Source organism: Mobula hypostoma, chromosome 30 (genome assembly GCF_963921235.1).
Source record: "Mobula hypostoma chromosome 30, sMobHyp1.1, whole genome shotgun sequence".
NCBI lineage: Eukaryota > Metazoa > Chordata > Chondrichthyes > Myliobatiformes > Myliobatidae > Mobula > Mobula hypostoma.
The window spans coordinates 7,228,750-7,246,521 of record NC_086126.1 but is presented as its reverse complement, the minus strand read 5'-3'; the positions used below and the strand labels follow the sequence as shown (position 1 = coordinate 7,246,521).

General features: G+C 53.9%; 1 protein-coding gene across 2 annotated transcripts in view; it reads left to right on the top strand.

The window, feature by feature from the left end:
• dpp3 (dipeptidyl-peptidase 3) overlaps positions 1-17,772 on the top strand; it is a 57,345-nt gene that overhangs the window by 21,390 nt on the left and 18,183 nt on the right. For both annotated transcript variants that reach the window (XM_063036115.1, XM_063036114.1), the window contains exons 4-10: positions 820-957; positions 4,055-4,129; positions 7,380-7,473; positions 8,932-9,062; positions 12,555-12,685; positions 15,429-15,487; positions 17,133-17,327. In XM_063036115.1, coding sequence (XP_062892185.1) covers positions 820-957; positions 4,055-4,129; positions 7,380-7,473; positions 8,932-9,062; positions 12,555-12,685; positions 15,429-15,487; positions 17,133-17,327 — 823 coding nt within the window. The remainder of the gene's footprint in view (positions 1-819; positions 958-4,054; positions 4,130-7,379; positions 7,474-8,931; positions 9,063-12,554; positions 12,686-15,428; positions 15,488-17,132; positions 17,328-17,772) is intronic.

Below are 17,772 nucleotides of genomic sequence, written 5' to 3'. Positions count from 1 at the left end.
TACAGTGTCGGGAAGTGTATGGTCGTGCACGGTGGTAGAATAAAGGCGTAGCCTGTTTTCTAAACGGGGAGAAAATTCAGAAGTCGGAGAGGTGCAAAGGGACTTGAGATGTGCACCGTGGTGGGGAGGGCTTTCCTGTGATGGACGGGGCACTGCAAGAAATGGTCGGTGGCAGATGCCAGAGAGGCTTTGCAGTGATCCAGCCTTCGCTTTGGCGCAAGGGCTTAATTCTCTTCTTCGAGGGGCGAGGAGGCTCCTCTGCACACGGCCGTCGTAACGGATGGTCATTCGAGTTCCTGTCAGCTTGAACCAGTCTGGCCGTTCTCCTCCGACCCCTCTCGTTTTCACCCACAGAACTGCTGCTCACTGGATATCTTTTTGTTTCTCGCACCGTTCTCCGAGAACTCCAGAGACTGTTGCGGGTGAAAATCCCAGGAGATCTGAGATACTCAAACCACCCCATCTGGCGCCAACAATCATTCCACGGTCAAAGTCACTCAGATCACATTTCTTCCCCCGTTCTGATGTTTGGTCTGAACAGCAACTGAACCTCTTGACCGTGTCGGCGTGCTTTTACGCACTGAGTTGCTGCCACGTGATTGGCCGATTACATATTTGCATTAACGAGCGGGTGTACCGAACAAAGTGGCCACTGAGTGTATTCGGGGATTGAGATGGGGGGGGACTCACTGTTACTTCAGTGGACGATGGGGCAGGTTCGTTCGATGTACCCCTACGCCTTGGCCTTGCTTGATGGGAATTGCTCCAGCGTTCTGCTCTCGTGGCCGCCCCCCCTGACGCCTGTCCTCTGCCACACAGGAGAAGCTGAAGGAGCTGGTCTGGCGGAGCAGGGCCTTCGAGAAGAACCCGGAGGAGATGGAGAGGCTCTGGCGGCTGTGCGGAGATCTGATGTTCTCACTGGAAGACAGGCTGAAGCAGCTGGGACTGGGAGCCAAGGTAAGCCGGCTTCGGGTGGGCTGCTGTCTTAATCTAGTGTGGGAGCGCTGTGCGTACCCAAGGGTGCCTCCTCGTGTGGGCGGGTGGTGTTGGTTCACATAGGTGGACAACGGGAGGTGCGGGGGGGGTTTGCAGTTGAAAATGAGGGGTGATGGTCAGTGACAATGGGGGGGTGACAGTGGGGGGTGGTGGCTTTGGAATGAGGGGCTGACGGTCAGTGACAATGGGGGGGTGATGGTCAGTGACAATGGCGGGGTGACGGTCAGTGACAATGGGGGGGTGATGGTCAGTGACAATGGGGGGGTGACGGTCAGTGACAATGGGGGGGTGACAGTGGGGGGTGGTGGCTTTGAAATGAGGGGCTGACAGTGACAATGGGGGGTGACAGTGGGGGGTGGTGGCTTTGGAATGAGGGGCTGACGGTCAGTGACAATGGGGGGGTGATGGTCAGTGACAATGGCGGGGTGACGGTCAGTGACAATGGGGGGGTGATGGTCAGTGACAATGGGGGGGTGACGGTCAGTGACAATGGGGGGGTGACAGTGGGGGGTGGTGGCTTTGAAATGAGGGGCTGACAGTGACAATGGGGGGTGACAGTGGGGGGTGGTGGTTTTGGAATGAGGGGCTGACAGTGACAATGGGGGGTGACAGTGGGGGGTGGTGGTTTTGGAATGAGGGGCTGATGGTCAGTGACAATGGGGGGGTGATGGTCAGTGACAATGAGGGGCTGACGGTCAGTGACAATGGGGGGGTGACAGTCGGTGACAATGGGGGGGTGACAGTCGGTGACAATGGGGGGGTGACAGTGGGGGTGGTGGTTTTGGAATGAGGGGCTGACGGTCAGTGACAATGGGGTGGTGACGGTCGGTGACAATGGGGGTGTGACGGTCGGTGACAATGGGGAGGGAGCAGTCAGTGAGAATGGAGATGGGTGCTTGATGGCTGGTGGCTGAGGAAGGGGATAAGTGTCCATTGTTGGCCTCAAAGTGATGCTCTGGCCCTGAACCGTGAATATCCTGTGCTCCCAGTCGATTTCTTGGCGTCAGATTACAGGCTGACATCCTATCATCTAGCCTCTGTCACTATCTCTCCCCTCATCTATCTGCTGATTACCCCTCCTCACCCAAGTTGGAATTGTGTTTTTTTAAAATTCTTTTTATAATATGAGTTGAATTAAGGCAAGACTGAAGTTGTGTCAGGAAAAAGAAGCAGTGATTTGTTCTTTCAACAAACACGTATTTTTCACAGCATGTGGGTGTTTTGTCTCCCCTTACTGGAAGAAGGCGGTATCGCAGTCACATATATCTTTTCACTTTTAATTGGCTAAATATTAAAGGCATCCGTTAGTCTTGCGAGACCATGGATCTGCACCTGGAAAGTCTTCACTCTCCAGGGCGCAGGCCTGGGCAAGGTTGTATGGAAGACCGGCAGTTGCCCATGCTGCAAGTCTCCCCTCTCCACGACACCGATGTTGTCCAAGGGAAGGGCATTAGGACCCGTACAGCTTGGCACCGGTGTCGTCGCAGAGCAATGTGTGATTGAGTGCCTTGCTCAAAGACACAACACGCTGCCTGAGCTGGGGCTCGAACTCACGACCTTCAGATCGCTAGTCGAACGCCTTAACCACTTGGCCATGTGCCCACACTGGCTAAATATTATACACATATTATAATTGTTCTAATCATGCAGCCTATTAACTGGATTATTTCTATCTGAGGAATTTTCTCTCTTATCTCGAGTGTAAAGATGGTCATTTTTTTTTTCCAAAGACCTTTGTCGTCCTTTTATTGAATCTTTGCTTTGGTTTTCAGCTCCTCACTTAGTTTCAAATACTCCGCATCTTTGTTTAAAATTTAAAATTACAGATGGCGAAGAATCAAGAGTTTCTCGCTCATTCCTGATCTCCTAAAAGGACCCAGGACTCGAAAGTTGCAGAGATCCGGCAGCCAAATTCGCCTGCCCCCTCTTGCTTCACCCCTTCCCTCCACCTTTTAAAAGTTCCCCATCTCCCCTCGACCCCCTCAGCCCAGATACGGTTAAGATAAAGCTTTATCGCACCGGCGGGCCTTTTCCAGCTCAGTTTGTGAGAGATTAGAACTAGAGGTCGTAGGTTTCTGAGCACACGGTAGCATAGTGGTTCGCACAACACCGGCGACCCAAGCTCGTTTCCTGCCGCTGCCTGTCAGGAGTTTGGACGCTCTCCCCGTGGCCGCGTGGGCTTTCTCTGGGTGCTCCAGTGTCCTGCCACAGTCAAAGACGTGCTGGTTGGTAGATTGTCCCGTGATTAGGCTAGAGGAGTGGGTACATGACCACGTGGTTAAGGCATTGGACTAGCGACCTGAAGGTCGTGAGTTCGAGCCCCAGCCGAGGCAGCGTGTTGTGTCCTTGAGCAAAGCACTTAATCACACATTGCTCTGCGACGACACCGGTGCCAAGCTGTATGGGTCCTAATGCCCTTCCCTTGGACAACATCGGTGTTATGGAGAGGGGAGACTTGCAGCATGGGCAACTGCCGGTCTTCCATACAACCTTGCCCAGGCCTGCGCCCTGGAGAGTGAAGACTTTCCAGGCGCAGGTCCACGGTCTCGCGAGACTAACGGATGCCTTAAGGCTAGAATTAAACCGGGGGATTGCGGGGCGGCGCAACTTGATTCCGCGCTGTGCCTCAGAAAATAAACTTTCAAAGTTCAGAAGTTTAGAGTGAAAAGTAAATTGTTTGAGGGGGACCTGAATCGTCTTCACTCAGAGGGCGACTTAAAACTGGCCATTTCCCTCCTCCGATGCTGCCTGACCTGCTGAGTTCGTCCAGGAGTTGTTTTTTTTTGTGTTGCTCAGAACTGGGGCATCTGTCGTCTTTTTAACTTGGGTCCCGGGTTCTGTCATCTGTGCCATTGGGTATAGTTTAACTGGAAATGCTGCCTCCGTCATATTCCTGTCAGGGCATTGCTGCTGGCCTACACCGCCAACGCCCCCACCCCCAGTTCCTCCGCGGCCCTCGCTGCTCATTGTGTGACCGTCGTCGGTAGCAACAAGCGGTCCTCCTCAGCTGAAGTGTCGAAACCAACTCTCTGTCCTTTGAATGCCTTCTCTCCCGTAGGGCATCACCACTTACTTCTCCGGAAACTGTGACCTGAAAGACGCAGAGCTGGCCCAGAAATTCCTGGATAGCAAGGTGGGTGGACCTCTGTTCTCCCCTGGGAAACAGACCAGTCGAACTTGTCTAAGGCGTTGGTGAGGCCCAATCTGAGGCGTTGCGTACAGTCCTGGTCACCTCCTTACAAGAAAGGTGTCAATAAGATTGAAGAGGTACGGGGAAGATTTACAAGGGTGCTGCCGGACTTGAGTCTGATTAGGTTACGACGTTATTCCTTGGCGGGCAGGCGAATGAGGGGAGATTTGATGGAGTTGTACAAAATTATGAGGGGTATGGATGGGGTTGGTTGGTGGGGTGGAGATACATCTCGACCAGAGGAGGTGTGAGGTGCTCCTTCCCTCCGCTAGCCAGCAGGTCACCCTTGGGCAAGGTGTAGCACCTGCTTAACCCCCTGATCAGGGTCACGTGAACCCGTGGGGGCAGGTGGTGGATGGTCGTACGAGCAGCCGGTGCACATCACAAGTCCTGGTTATGCGACCACTGACGCCAGGCTAGACAATCTCTGAAGAGTATTGATAATGGTTGGGGGTCACCCGTCTTGTAAAGACACTGCAACACGGACACGATGCTGGAAGAACTCAGCAGGCCAGGCAGCATCTGTGGAGAAAAGTAGAGTTGACGTTTCGGGCCGAGATTCTTCGGCAGGAAGGGTCTCGCTGAAGGCTGTCAACCTGAAACGTCGACAACTAATTTTCCACAGATGCTGCCTGGCCTGCTGAGTTCCTCCAGCATTGTGTGTGTGTGTTGCTTGGATTTCCAGCATCTGCAGATTCTCTCTTGTGTGCAAAGATTCTGCCCAGAAGAAGGCAATAGCATAGAACACAGGATTGTCAAAGATTGCAGAGAGACATTGACAGGATGCAGAAGTGGGCTGAGAAGTGGCAGATGGAGTTCAACCCGGAGAAGTGTGAGGTGGTACACTTTGGAAGGACAAACTCCAAGGCAGAGTACAAAGTAAATGGCAGGATACTTGGTAGTGTGGAGGAGCAGAGGGATCTGGGGGTACATGTCCACAGATCCCTGAAAGTTGCCTCACAGGTGGATAGGGTAGTTAAGAAAGCTTATGGGGTGTTAGCCTTCATAAATTGAGCGATAAGAGTTTAAGAGTCGCGAGGTAATAATGCAGCTCTATAAAACTCTGGTTAGGCCACACTTGGAATACTGTGTCCAGTTTTGGTCACCTCACTATAGGAAGGATGTGGAAGCATTGGAAAGGGTACAGAGCAGATCTACCAGGATGCTGCCTGGTTTAGAGAGTATGCATTACGATCAGAGATTAAGGGAGCTAGGGCTTTACTCTCTGGAGAGGAGGAGGATGAGAGGAGACATGATAGAGGTGTACAAGATAATAAGAGGAATAGATAGAGTGGATAGCCAGCGCCTCTTCCCCAGGGCACCACTGTTCAGTACAAGAGGACATGGCTTTAAGGTAAGGGGTGGGAAGTTCAAGGGGGATATTAGAGGAAGGTTTTTTACGCAGAGAATGGTTGGTGCGTGGAATGCACTGCCTGAGTCAGTGGTGGAGGCAGATACACTAGTGAAATTGAAGAGACTACCAGACAGGTATATGGAGGAATTTAAGATGGGGGTTATATGGAAGGCAGAGTTTAAGGGTTGGCACAACATTGTGGGCCAAAGGGCCTGTACCATGCTGTACTATTCTATGTTCTGTGTTCAAACCACTTCTGTAGATAAGCTTGCCGAGAACAATCGTAGGGAAAAGAGATGGAAAGAGAGATGGAAGTCCGTTATCACCTACATCATATGATACGGCACAGAGATAGGGGTAAATTGCAAAAGATCCAGGCAAACTTTTTTCCACTGAGTTTGGGCAAGACCAGGGCTAGAGGTCATGGGTGATGGGTGAAAGGTTCATAGGTTCAATTTAATGACAGAGAAACGTATACAATATACATCCTGAAATGTTTTTTCTTCACAAACATCCACGAAAGCAGAGAGGTGCCCCAAAGAATGAACAACAGGTAAACGTGAGAACCCCAAGGTCCCCCCCCACCCCAGCTTCACCCCCCCCCACACATATAAGCAGCAGCGAGCAACGATTCCCCCCTCCCCGCACCGGCAAAAAAAAGCATTGGCACCCCCACCGAGCACTCAAGCGTGAGCAAAGCAACAGTGAAGACACAGACTTGCAGTTACCCCAAAGACTTCATGTTTCACCCGGTATTCGACATACCACAGGCTCTCTCTCTCTTCCTAGTAAGGGAGAGGGAGGTGTCTCCATTTTCCCAGCGAGCGGAGAGACATAACAAACAACGCTGGTTTACGATGTTAAAAGTCCGTTACGTCGTTTTTTTTCGAGCTCTGTGCCTAAAGATCTTGGGGTCTTCGGGCGCACAGCAGTAGATTTTCCGACTCCCCCGACGACACACGAGTCTCCTGCCGTGACACCGACCCGCGATCCGCCCGTCTCCGGAGCCCCGAGATCTCAGGCTTCCGAATCTGAGCCGGGCTCTCAGGTCGAGCCCTTGGCGTGCCGAACGACGGCCGGTCCTGAAACCCCACGAACAATGGGTCACATTCCCGCAAAGAACTGAACTCCAGGTCAGGGTCTTCAAAGGAACCCTGAAAGGCAAGAATAAAGATATTAAAGATGGAAATAGAGCTGTTTCTGAAGATGCAAACGAAGAAGTCCCTGTTTAGCACTATCTTAACTCTGCCTCCGTCTCCAAAGGGTGAAATATTTAAGGGGAACTTGATCGCTCAGAAGGTGGTGTGAGTGGGGAACGGGCTGCCAGCAGGACTGGTGGATGCGGGATCGATTTCACCAGTTAAGGGAAGTTTGGGTAGGTACGTGTATATGGGGGGGGGCGGCTAAGGTCCAGGTGCGGGTCGATGGGACGAGGCAGAATAACTGTTTAACACCTACTGGAGGCTGATAGGTTCTTGGTTATCTAGGCCTTTTAATATTCGATGGGTTTCAATGAGATCCCCCCTTTTCATTCTTCTAAACTCCAGCGAGTACAGGCCCAGAGTCGTCTAACACTCCCAACAGTCTCCACACTTGCAGTCCGCTCTTCACCTGGGGTTTCCTGGACGGTAGGGAAGGTGGGACAGATACTGATTCTCCCGCGATTACTCGTTAGCACAATTAATGCTAGTCGTAGTTTTTCACTGATTCTCTGGTACGTCTTTGTTCTACTGTGAATGTCTGCAAGAAAATGAATCTCCGGGTAGTCTCACTACTTCAACAATAAATTTGCAGTTACATAGACATAATGAGCCCTTCCGTTTTCTTTCCCTCCTCCAGCGTATCAGTGCTTACAACACCCGCCTGTTTAAGACCGCGGGTGAAGACGGGGCTCCCCTCTACGAGGTCAGGCTGGCCTCGGTCATTAAGGACGGTAGGTGTTTAAAAATTCGGCGACAGAGCAGCCCTACGAACCGCGTCACCCGGGAACTCACCGACTTAACACGAGCCCAATCGCAGGCCAGTCTGCAACGACCCACTCACCCGCTAACCGATGTGCCTGCGGACTGTGGGAGGAAGCCCACACACGCAGTCGCGGGGAGGACGGGCAGACTTCTTACCATATCTAAACCCACCCCCCCACGCCCGGAACGCCGCGAGCTGCAATAATGTCACACTAACGGCACCCTGCCAGGTGTTAGATCTGGTAGTTTTGTGAACCATTACGGTCTGACTCCATTCCTTGTGTTCACGACCGCCAACTAGCAGCGCAATGTAATTGAAGGAATATTTTACGACAGATAAGCTAAATGCTGTTTCTGGTGACAGACCCGTCCCCACCGGTACCGTATCCCGGTGTTACACAGTGACAGACCCGTCCCCACCGGTACCACGCCCCGGTGTCACACAGTGACAGACCCGTCCCCACCGGTACCGTACCCCAGCGTTATACAGTGACAGACCCGTCCCCACCCGTACCGTACCCCGGTGTTACACGGCGACAGACCCGTCCCCACCGGTACCGTACCCCAGTGTTACACAGTGACAGACCCGTCCCCACCGGTACCGTACCCTGGTGTTACACAGTGACAGACCCGTCCCCACAGTACTGTACCCCGGTGTTACACAGTGACAGACCGGTCCCCACCGGTACCGTACCCTGGTGTTACACAGTGACAGACCCGTCCCCACCGGTACCGTACCCCGGTGTCACACGGTGACAGACCCGTCCCCACCGGTACCGTACCCCGGCGTTACAAAGCGACAGTTCGGGTTGCCAAATTTCTCACTCCCAAATAGGGGACAAAAGTAGCAGTCAAATCCCGGGACACTTTACCCCAGGAAAGACTACAATGACCATGAAGCCTTGCGTGGGCACCTGTGTGCGCATACGCGTACGTGCCGATTTTTTTTCTACAAGTCAGTTTTGCTTTAATCTTCCCGATTCTGTTGTGAAACTACACTGTACATACATTATTTCTACTTTATATAGGCTGTGTATCTATCATATCATTCCTGCTTTTACTATATGTTAGTGTTATTTTAGGTTTTATGTGTTATTTGGTATGATTTGGTAGGTTATTTTTTGGGTCTGGGAACGCTCAAAAATTTTTCCCATATAAATTAATGGTAATTGCTTCTTCGCTTTACGCCATTTCGGCTTACGAAAGGTTTCATAGGAACGCTCTACTTTAGCGGGGAAATACGGGACAAGGGCGGTCCCATATGGGACAAACCAATTTACCCCAATATACGGGATGTCCCGGCTAATGCGGGACAGTTGGCAACCCTGGCGACAGACCTTTTCCTGTCGCTGGCCCATGTTCGTGACTCTCTCCCCCTTTGTGCCGCTTCCCAGCTGTGTTGGGCTCAGTTTGATCTCTCTCCGCAGACACCCCATCGCAGGGCGAGTCCGACAACAAGTGCGGTGTGTACGAGTTTGAGGGCGTGAAGTTCAGAGTGACCCGCGGCGATTATTCTCCGCTGATGAAGAAGGTTGTGGAAAACCTGGAGAAGGCCAAGGTAAGCCGGGAGCTGTGCGCAAGCACGAGTATTGAAAGCCTCCGGAGGAACTTGGTGCTGTTGTAATGTCAAATCCGGTTGTGGCTGCTTTAACCCAATTTCAGCTGGTTTAGTCCAGTTTTGGCTGGTTTAGTCTGGACGGGGGAAAAGCTCAGTTCCGAAGTTTGACGTTTCCTGCCTCGGCGTGCGTTTCCAACCGGGCGCGAAGCCAGTACCTCTTGTCAGCGACTGTGACCGACTCGGGGAGCCGGAGGTCGTTGACCGCAGGGGGAAGGAGCTGGACGTGCACCAGCCAGACCTCAAGTCGGAGGTGGAGGGGGGGCCAGTGGCTGTAGATTCCTTGGAGTCATCACCTCAGAGGATCTGTCTCGGGATCGGCACGTCCGTGACACCACAAAGAAGGCACGACCGCGCCTCGACCTTCTGGGAAGTTTGCGTTGATTGGACGCCGCCAGGAATTCTGACAAACCTCTCTAGCTGCAGAGTGGAGTGGTTGCCTCGCAGCCTGGCATGGAAACACCAATGCCCAGGAGCTGAGAGTGGTGGGCACTGACCGGCCCATCACGAGAAACCATTGAGCATATCTACAGGACCTTTTCAGAATGGCAGGCAGTGACTAGTGGGGTACCGCAAGGCTCAGTGCTGGGACCCCAGTTGTTTACAATATATATTAATGACTTGGATGAGGGAATTAAATGCAGCATCTCCAAGTTTGCGGATGACACGAAGCTGGGTAGCAGTGTTAGCTGTGAGGAGGATGCTAAGAGGATGCAGGGTGATTTGGATATGTTAGGTGAGTGGGCAAATTCATGGCAGATGCAATTTAATGTGGATAAATGTGAGGTTATCCACTTTGGTGGCAAAAACAGGAAAACAGATTATTATCTGAATGGTGGCCGATTAGGAAAAGGGGAGGTGCAACGAGACTTGGATGTCATTGTATACCAGTCATTGAAAGTGGGCATGCAGGTACAGCAGGCGGTGAAAAAGGCGAATGGTATGCTGGCATTTATAGCAGGAGGATTCGAGTACAGGAGCAGGGAGGTACTACTGCAGTTGTACAAGGCCTTGGTGAGACCACACCTGGAGTATTGTGTGCAGTTTTGGTCCCCTAATCTGAGGAAAGACATTCTTGCCATAGAGGGAGTACAAAGAAGGTTCACCAGATTGATTCCTGGGTTGGCAGGACTTTCATATGATGAAAGACTGGATCGACTAGGCTTATACTCGCTGGAATTTAGAAGATTGACGGGGGAGCTTACTGAAATGTATAAAATCCTAAAGGGATTGGACAGGCTAGATGCAGGAAGATTGTTCCCGATGTTGGGGAAGTCCAGAACGAGGGGTCACAGTTTGAGGATAAAGGGGAAACCTTTTAGGACCGAGATGAGGAAAAACTTCTTCACACAGAGAGTGGTGAATCTGTGGAATTCTCTGCCACAGGAAACAGTTGAGGCCAGTTCATTGGCTATATTTAAGAGGGAGTTAGATATGGCCCTTGTGGCTAAAGGGATCGGGGGTACGGAGAGAAGGCAGGTACAGGGTTCTGAGTTGGATGATCAGCCATGATCATACTGAATGGCGGTGCAGGTTCGAAGGGCCGAATGGCCTACTCCTGCACCTATTTTCTATGTTTCTACATGGAGCACTGTTGCAGGAAAGCAGCATCCATCATCAGGGACCCCCACCACCCAGGACATGCTCTCTTCTCACTGCTGCCATCAGGCAGGTAGTACAGGAGCCTCAGGTCCCACACCACCAGGTTCAGGAACATTAGATTAGATCATGAGGACACTCAGTCCTTGTTTATTGTCATTTAGAAATGCAGGCATTAAGAAATGATACAATATTCCTCCAGAGTGATATCACACAAAAAAACAGGACAATCCAAGACTAAAACTGACAAAGCCACATAATTATAACATACAGTTACAGCAGTGCAAAACAATACCGTAATTTGATAAAGAGCAGATCATGGGCACGGTAAAAATAAAGTCTCAAAGTCCCGATCTAGTCCCGATAGCAGGCGGCAGAAGGGAGGAACTCTCCCTGCATGAACCTCCAAGCGGCGACAGCTTGCCGATTCACTGGAAGCACCCGACCGCAGCCGACTCCTGAGTCTGTGAGAAAACTTCGAGCCTCCGACCAGCCCCTCCGAGCACCATCCTCTGCCGAGCGCTTCGACCCCGGCCCCGGCCACCGAGCACCAGGCAAAGCCGAGGGCTCGGGGCCTTCCCCTCCGGAGATTCTGGATCACACAGTAGCAGCGGCAGTGAAGCGGGCTTTTCAGAAGTTTCACCAGATGTTCCTCTGTGCTCTCACGTCCGTCTCCATCAAATCAGGATTGTGCACGGCACCCTACTTGACAAGTAACAGACATCACCACCGGAGTGGCCGCTACGAGCTGCGTCACGCCGCCATCTCCTCCCTCCTCCTAACTACCCCTCAACCGTCGGGCTCCTGACCCAGTGTGGATTAAGTCACTTACCTCAGCACTGAACTGATTCCACCACCTATGGACTCATTTCCAAGGACTCTACAACTTGCGTTTTCAGTATTATTTACTTATTTGCATTTTCACAGTTTGTCGTCTTTCAAATGGTTCAATTTTCACGTCAGAGAACATGTGCAGTACACAACCTGAAACTCTTGCTCTTCGCAGACGGCCTCGAAACAAGAAACCCCCGTAGACTGAATGATAGAAATATCAGAACCCCAAAGACCCCGTCCCCTACCCCCACTCGTGCCAGCTGGAGCACCGACACCCCCCCCCCACCACGCAAACATTAGGCAAAGCCCTCAACGAGACCTTGAGCTAGAGTCCATCAAAAACTACAGCCCATAACCCAGCACTTTGGTGCCTCCGAGGGTGAGAGAGGTCCCTCCTCCAACAATAAGAGCGAGAGACCAGCGGCTCGCTGTTCTGATGTTTCGATCTCCCTCATCACCCACCCCCCCCCCACTGACTCGAGGCTCCCATTCACCATCGAGAGAGGGATCGCTCGAGTACAGGTGCCTCTCTTCCGACAGCACACCGCCTGCCGTCCGGATGTTTTGGCCCCCCCCCCCCAACAATCAGCGAGGAACCGGGTCGTCCGCGGCGGCCGCTCCCCGAGGGCGCCCGCCTTCCGGGCCGGACAGCCGGTTCGAAGGCCGACCGTCTGCGAAGAGCCGCAGCTTGGGCTGTAGGTCACGGACTCCGGCAGAACCCCGACCGCCTCGAGGAGAAGGGGAAGACAAAAGAGAAGAATGTGCTGTTTCGTGGAAGAACTGCAAGACGTCGCCTGGGTCTACAAAAACCGCTGGCCCCAACCATTCTTTTGCATGTTATTTGTTCGCGTGGATATTTTCGTTCATTTTATTGTGTTCCTTTTGTATTTAGTGTGAGTGGCGGCAGGGGGGGGATGATTCCCAGGGTAGAGTCTGGTGACATGTAGGCGCTTTGTTAACAAATTTGACCTGAACTTGCGTTCCTGCCCCCCCGTTCCGCAGAGCTACGCCTCCACCCCCAACGTGGAGCAGATGCTGGGGCACTACACCCGCAGTTTCACCACCGGCTCCATCGAAGCCCACAAGGAGGGCTCCAAACACTGGATTCGTGACGAGGGGCCCATTGTCGAGAGGTGAGGCTGCATCAGACAGCGTTTTGTTTTTTAAAAAAACACTGGCTCTGTGTACTTTTCCTGCTCGGCAGCAGGCATCCGCGTGCACGTCCGCAAACGCGGGAGACGCTGCAGACAAATCAAACCACAGGAAATCACTCTGAGTTATGGAAGACGTGCAATGCAGAGAGGAAAGGAACTGCTTAATGAACAAACTAATACTTATCATCCGCTGAATCAGCTCTGCAGAATGCTGACAAACTTTAATGCGGCCATTTCTCTATCTCTCTCTCCCTCCCCTCTCCTCCCCTCCCTCCCTCCTCCCCTCCCTCCCTCCTCCCCTCCCTCCCTCCTCCCCTCCCTCCCTCCTCCCCTCCCTCCCTCTCTCTCCCTCCCTCTCTCTCCCTCCCCTCCCTCTCCTCCCCTCCCTCTCCTCCCCTCCCTCTCCTCCCCTCCCTCTCCTCCCCTCTCCCTCCCTCTCTCTCCCTCCCCTCTCCTCCCCTCCCTCCCTCCCTCCCTCTCTCTCCCTCCCTCCCTCTCTCTCCCTCCCCTCCCCTCCCTCCCCTCCCTCCCCCTCCCTCTCCCCTCCCTCCCTCTCCCTCTCCCCTCCCTCCCTCTCCCTCTCCCCTCCCTCCTTCTCTCCTCCCTCCCTCCCTCTCTCTCACCCTCTCCCCACCCCTCTGTCTCCTCTTCTCTCACCTTCTCTCCACCCCTCCATCCCTCTCCTCCCCTCCCTCCCTCTCCTCTCCCTCCCGCTCCCCTCCCTCCCTCTCTCTCCCTCCCCTCTCCTCCCCCTCCCTCTCCCCTCCCTCCCCCTCCCTCTCCCTCTCCCCTCCCTCCCTCTCCCTCTCCCCTCCCTCCTTCTCTCCTCCCTCCCTCCCTCTCTCTCTCACCCTCTCCCCACCCCTCTGTCTCCTCTTCTCTCACCTTCTCTCCACCCCTCCATCCCTCTCCTCCCCTCCCTCCCTCTCCTCTCCCTCCCGCTCCCCTCCCTCCCTATCTCTCCCTCCCCTCCCTCCCTCCCCCTCTCTCTCCTCCCTCCCTCTCCTCCCCTCCCTCCCTCCCCTCTCCTCCCCTCCCTCCCTCTCCCTCTCCCCTCCCTCCCTCTCCCTCTCCCCTCCCTCCTTCTCTCCTCCCTCCCTCTCTCACCCTCTCCCCACCCCTCTGTCTCCTCTTCTCTCACCTTCTCTCCACCCCTCCACCCCTCCCTCCCTCTCCCCTCCCTCCTTCTCTCCTCCCTCCCTCTCTCTCACCCTCTCCCCACCCCTCTGTCTCCTCTTCTCTCACCTTCTCTCCACCCCTCCCCCTCTCTCACCCTCCCCGTCTCTCTCACCCCCTCTACCCCTTCTCAACCCCTACCCCCTCCTCACCCCTCACCCCTCCCCCCTCCTCACCCCTCCCCCCTCCTCACCCCCTCCCCCTCCTCACCCCCTCCCCCTCCTCACCCCTCCCCCTCCTCACCCCTCCCCCTCCTCACCCCCTCCCCCTCATGCCCCCTCCCCCTCACACCCCCAACCCCCTTGTCACGCCCCCAACCCCCTTGTCAAACCCCCACCCCCTTGTCACGCCCCTACCCCCTTCTCACGCCCTCTGCCTCCCCACGCCCTCTACACACTCTCGCCTCCTCTACCCCCCTCTCACCTCCTCTCTCCCTCGCCCCCACTTCCCCCCTCTTCCTGCTCCCTCCCCTCCCCCCCACCCCCAAAACCTCCTCACACAAATACTGTCCGCCAGAGGGAGCAGGGTCTCCCGGTGGCCACCCATTTTAATTCCACATCCCATTCACATTCTGATATGTCTATCCACGGCCTCCTCTACTGTAAAGATGAAGCCACACTCAGGTTGGAGGAACAACACCTTATATTCCGTCTGGGTAGCCTCCAACCTGATGGCATGAACATTGACTTCTCTAACTTCTGCTAATGTCCCACCTCCCCCTCGTACCCCATCCGTTATTTATTTATATACACACATTCTTTCTCTCTCTCTCCTTTTTCTCCCTCTGTCCCTCTCACTATACCCCTTGCCCATCCTCGGGTTTCCCCACCCCCCCCCTTTTCCTTCTCCCTGGGCCTCCTGTCCCACGATCCTCTCATATCCCTTTTGCCAACCACCTGTCCAGCTCTTGGCTCCATCCCTCCTCCTCCTGTCTTCTCCTATCATTTCGGATCTCCCCCTCCCACTCCCACTTTCAAATCTCTTACTAGCTCTTCCTTCAGTTAGTCCTGACGAAGGGTCTCGGCCCGAAACGTCGACTGTACCTCTTCCTAGAGATGCTGCCTGGCCTGCTGCGTTCACCAGCAACTTTGATGTGTGTTGCTTGAATTTCTAGCGTCTGCAGAATTCCTCATGTTTACACACAAATACTTTCCCATTCCTGCACCCGCACAATTACCTTCTTTTATTCTGGTTAATTTGGAGACAGGGCACGATAACCGGCCCTCCCAGCCCAACGAGCCCACGTCGGCCAAATACTCCCACGTGACCAGATGCTCTTGCAGAGTTCCATTTTATTTCGGGGTACACCAAGGAGGAATCGCGATTAACTCTTTCCTTGCTGGGATGAGGGTCCCATAGGTGAGGTGAGGGTGTCTGAGCCAGTGCAGTCGATTCCTAGCGTTCCCCTCCATAGATGCTGACTGACTTGCTGAACTCCAGTGTCTGGTGTGTGTGTGTGTGTGTGTTGCTCGTGACACTAAGAAGGTGGGACAGAACAACGGGGGAGCGAGATGTTTCAACTGAAGCTATCTTTCTCGTTCCACAGTTACATCGGGTTCATTGAAAGTTACCGGGACCCCTATGGATCCAGAGGGGAGTTTGAAGGTACGGCCGACGACTGGGTTGTGTTTTTACCGTGGGTGGGATGGGCACCTGCAGAGCCCTCTCCCGGCGAGGATGGGACCAAGGGAAAGGGGGCTGGAATAAAAAGCCCTGTTCCGGGATGGCTGCATCTCTGTGGGTGACCTGCTCGGCTCGTTGGTTAGGCGATAGGAGAGTGGGGTTGAGAGGGTTAATAAATCAGCCATGATGGGATGGCCAGAACAGCCTCGATGGGCCGAATGGCCTAATTCTGCTCCTGTGTCGTATGGTTTTGTGGTTTGAGTAATACCCCAGGGACGTGGGCGTCGTAGTCCCAGACGTGGAGGGGGGTGGTTTGTACGGGCAGAAAGAACATAGTTCTGTTACAGGGTGAGTTACCGTTACAAGGAACATGTGGTCCCGTTGCAGGGGTGTATACTGAGAGAACGCAGTCTCATTGGAGGGTGTGTACAGGGAGAATGCAGTCCCATCAGAGGGGTGCGTGTACAGAGAGAACGCAGTCCCATCGGAGGGGTGTGTACATGGAGTACACAGTCCCATCAGGGGCGTGCGTGTACAGGGAGAACACAGTCCCATTCGAGGGGAGTGTACAGGTAGAACACGGTCCCATCAGCGGGGTGCGTGTACAGAGAGAACGCAGTCCCATCGGAGGGGTGTGTACATGGAGTACACAGTCCCATCAGAAGGGTGTGTACAGGGAGAACACAGTCCCATGGGAGCAGTATGTTTACTGGGAGAACGCAGTCCCATCAGAGAGGTGTGTGTCCAGGGAGAGCATGGTCCCATCAGAGGGGTGTGTTTACTGGGAGAACACAGTCCCATTGAAGGGGTGTGTACAGGGAAAACGCAGTCCCTGTGGAGGTTGTGTACAGGGAGAACATAGCCCCCATTGGAGGGTGTGTCCAGGGAGAACGCAGACCCATCAGAGGGGTGTGTGTACAGAGAGAATGCAGAGCCATCGGAGGGGTGTGTGTACAGAGAGAACGCAGACCCATCAGAGGGGTGTGTGTACAGAGAGAACGCAGACCCATCGGAGGGGTGTGTACAGGGAGAACGCAGTCCCATCAGAGGGGTGTGTGTACAGAGAGAACGCAGACCCATCGGAGGGGTGTGTGTACAGAGAGAACGCAGACCCATCGGAGGGGTATGTGTACAGAGAGAACGCAGACCCATCGGAGGGGTATGTGTACAGGGAGAACGCAGTCCGATCAGAGGGGAGTGCTTACTGGGAGAACGCAGTCCCATTGCAGAGGGAGTACACAGTCAGGGTCATCAGGATGAAGGGTCTCGACCCGAAGTGGTGATTATTTATTCCTGTCCACAGATGCTGCCTGACACGCAGAGTTCCTCCAGCATTTAGTGTGTGTTATATAATGTTTTAGTGAATGAACTTTTGGATACTGAGGGGGCAGTGCAGAGCGTGTGACCTTCTGGGGCAAGAGACAGGGTGTCTCTGAGTGAACTTGTCTTACTGGCGAGGATGTTGGTAGCTGAGGCAAGTTACCACAAGCCTTGCTCGAAATCCGAGTTAATTTATCGTGCGACCGGGACTGTGTAACGGTGTCCTTTGCCCACTCTGCCGTTTGGACCTTAATCACGTTCTTTTTCCTCCCGGTCTCTCCCCCACCCCCCCACTGCAACCTGCCAGGGTTCGTGGCCGTGGTCAACAAGGACATGAGCGCCAAGTTCTCCCGGCTGGTGGCCTCGGCCGAGCACCTCCTGCCAGAGCTGCCCTGGCCCAAGCAGTTCGAGAAGGACCGCTTCCTGAAGCCCGACTTCACCTCGCTCGACGTGCTGACGTTCGCCGGGAGCGGGATTCCGGCGGGGATCAACATCCCAAACTGTGAGTAGCTTCCCTACGTCCCCCCTCTCGCCTCCACTCCTCCCCACCTGACGGATCAGTGCCCTCCCCCTCACTCCCTTCCACGGTCAATAATTCCAGTCTCACACTGTAAGACAGTATATCCCTCTCAATCCCATTCTGCTGCCTTCTCCCCCTCTCCTTTGTCGTCGTCGTGGCTATCCCTCGAGGTCGAGGATGATGATCTTCGTTCTGTTGATCTACTTATGGGCTCTCAAGTGGCTTATGAGTCCAATCTTGGCTTTGAAAGTTCTTCTGCATTCAGGGCAGGTAGTTCCAGATGGCAGATCGGGCTTTGGTTGTTGCTGCCTCTCTTTCCATTTTCTTCTCTTTTCTTCTAATTCTGCACATCCATTGGCTTCGAAAGTTGCTGCTCCTTCTCGGATGACGGCTTGCCAGAGTTTCCTGTCCTTGGCAGTGGTTTCCC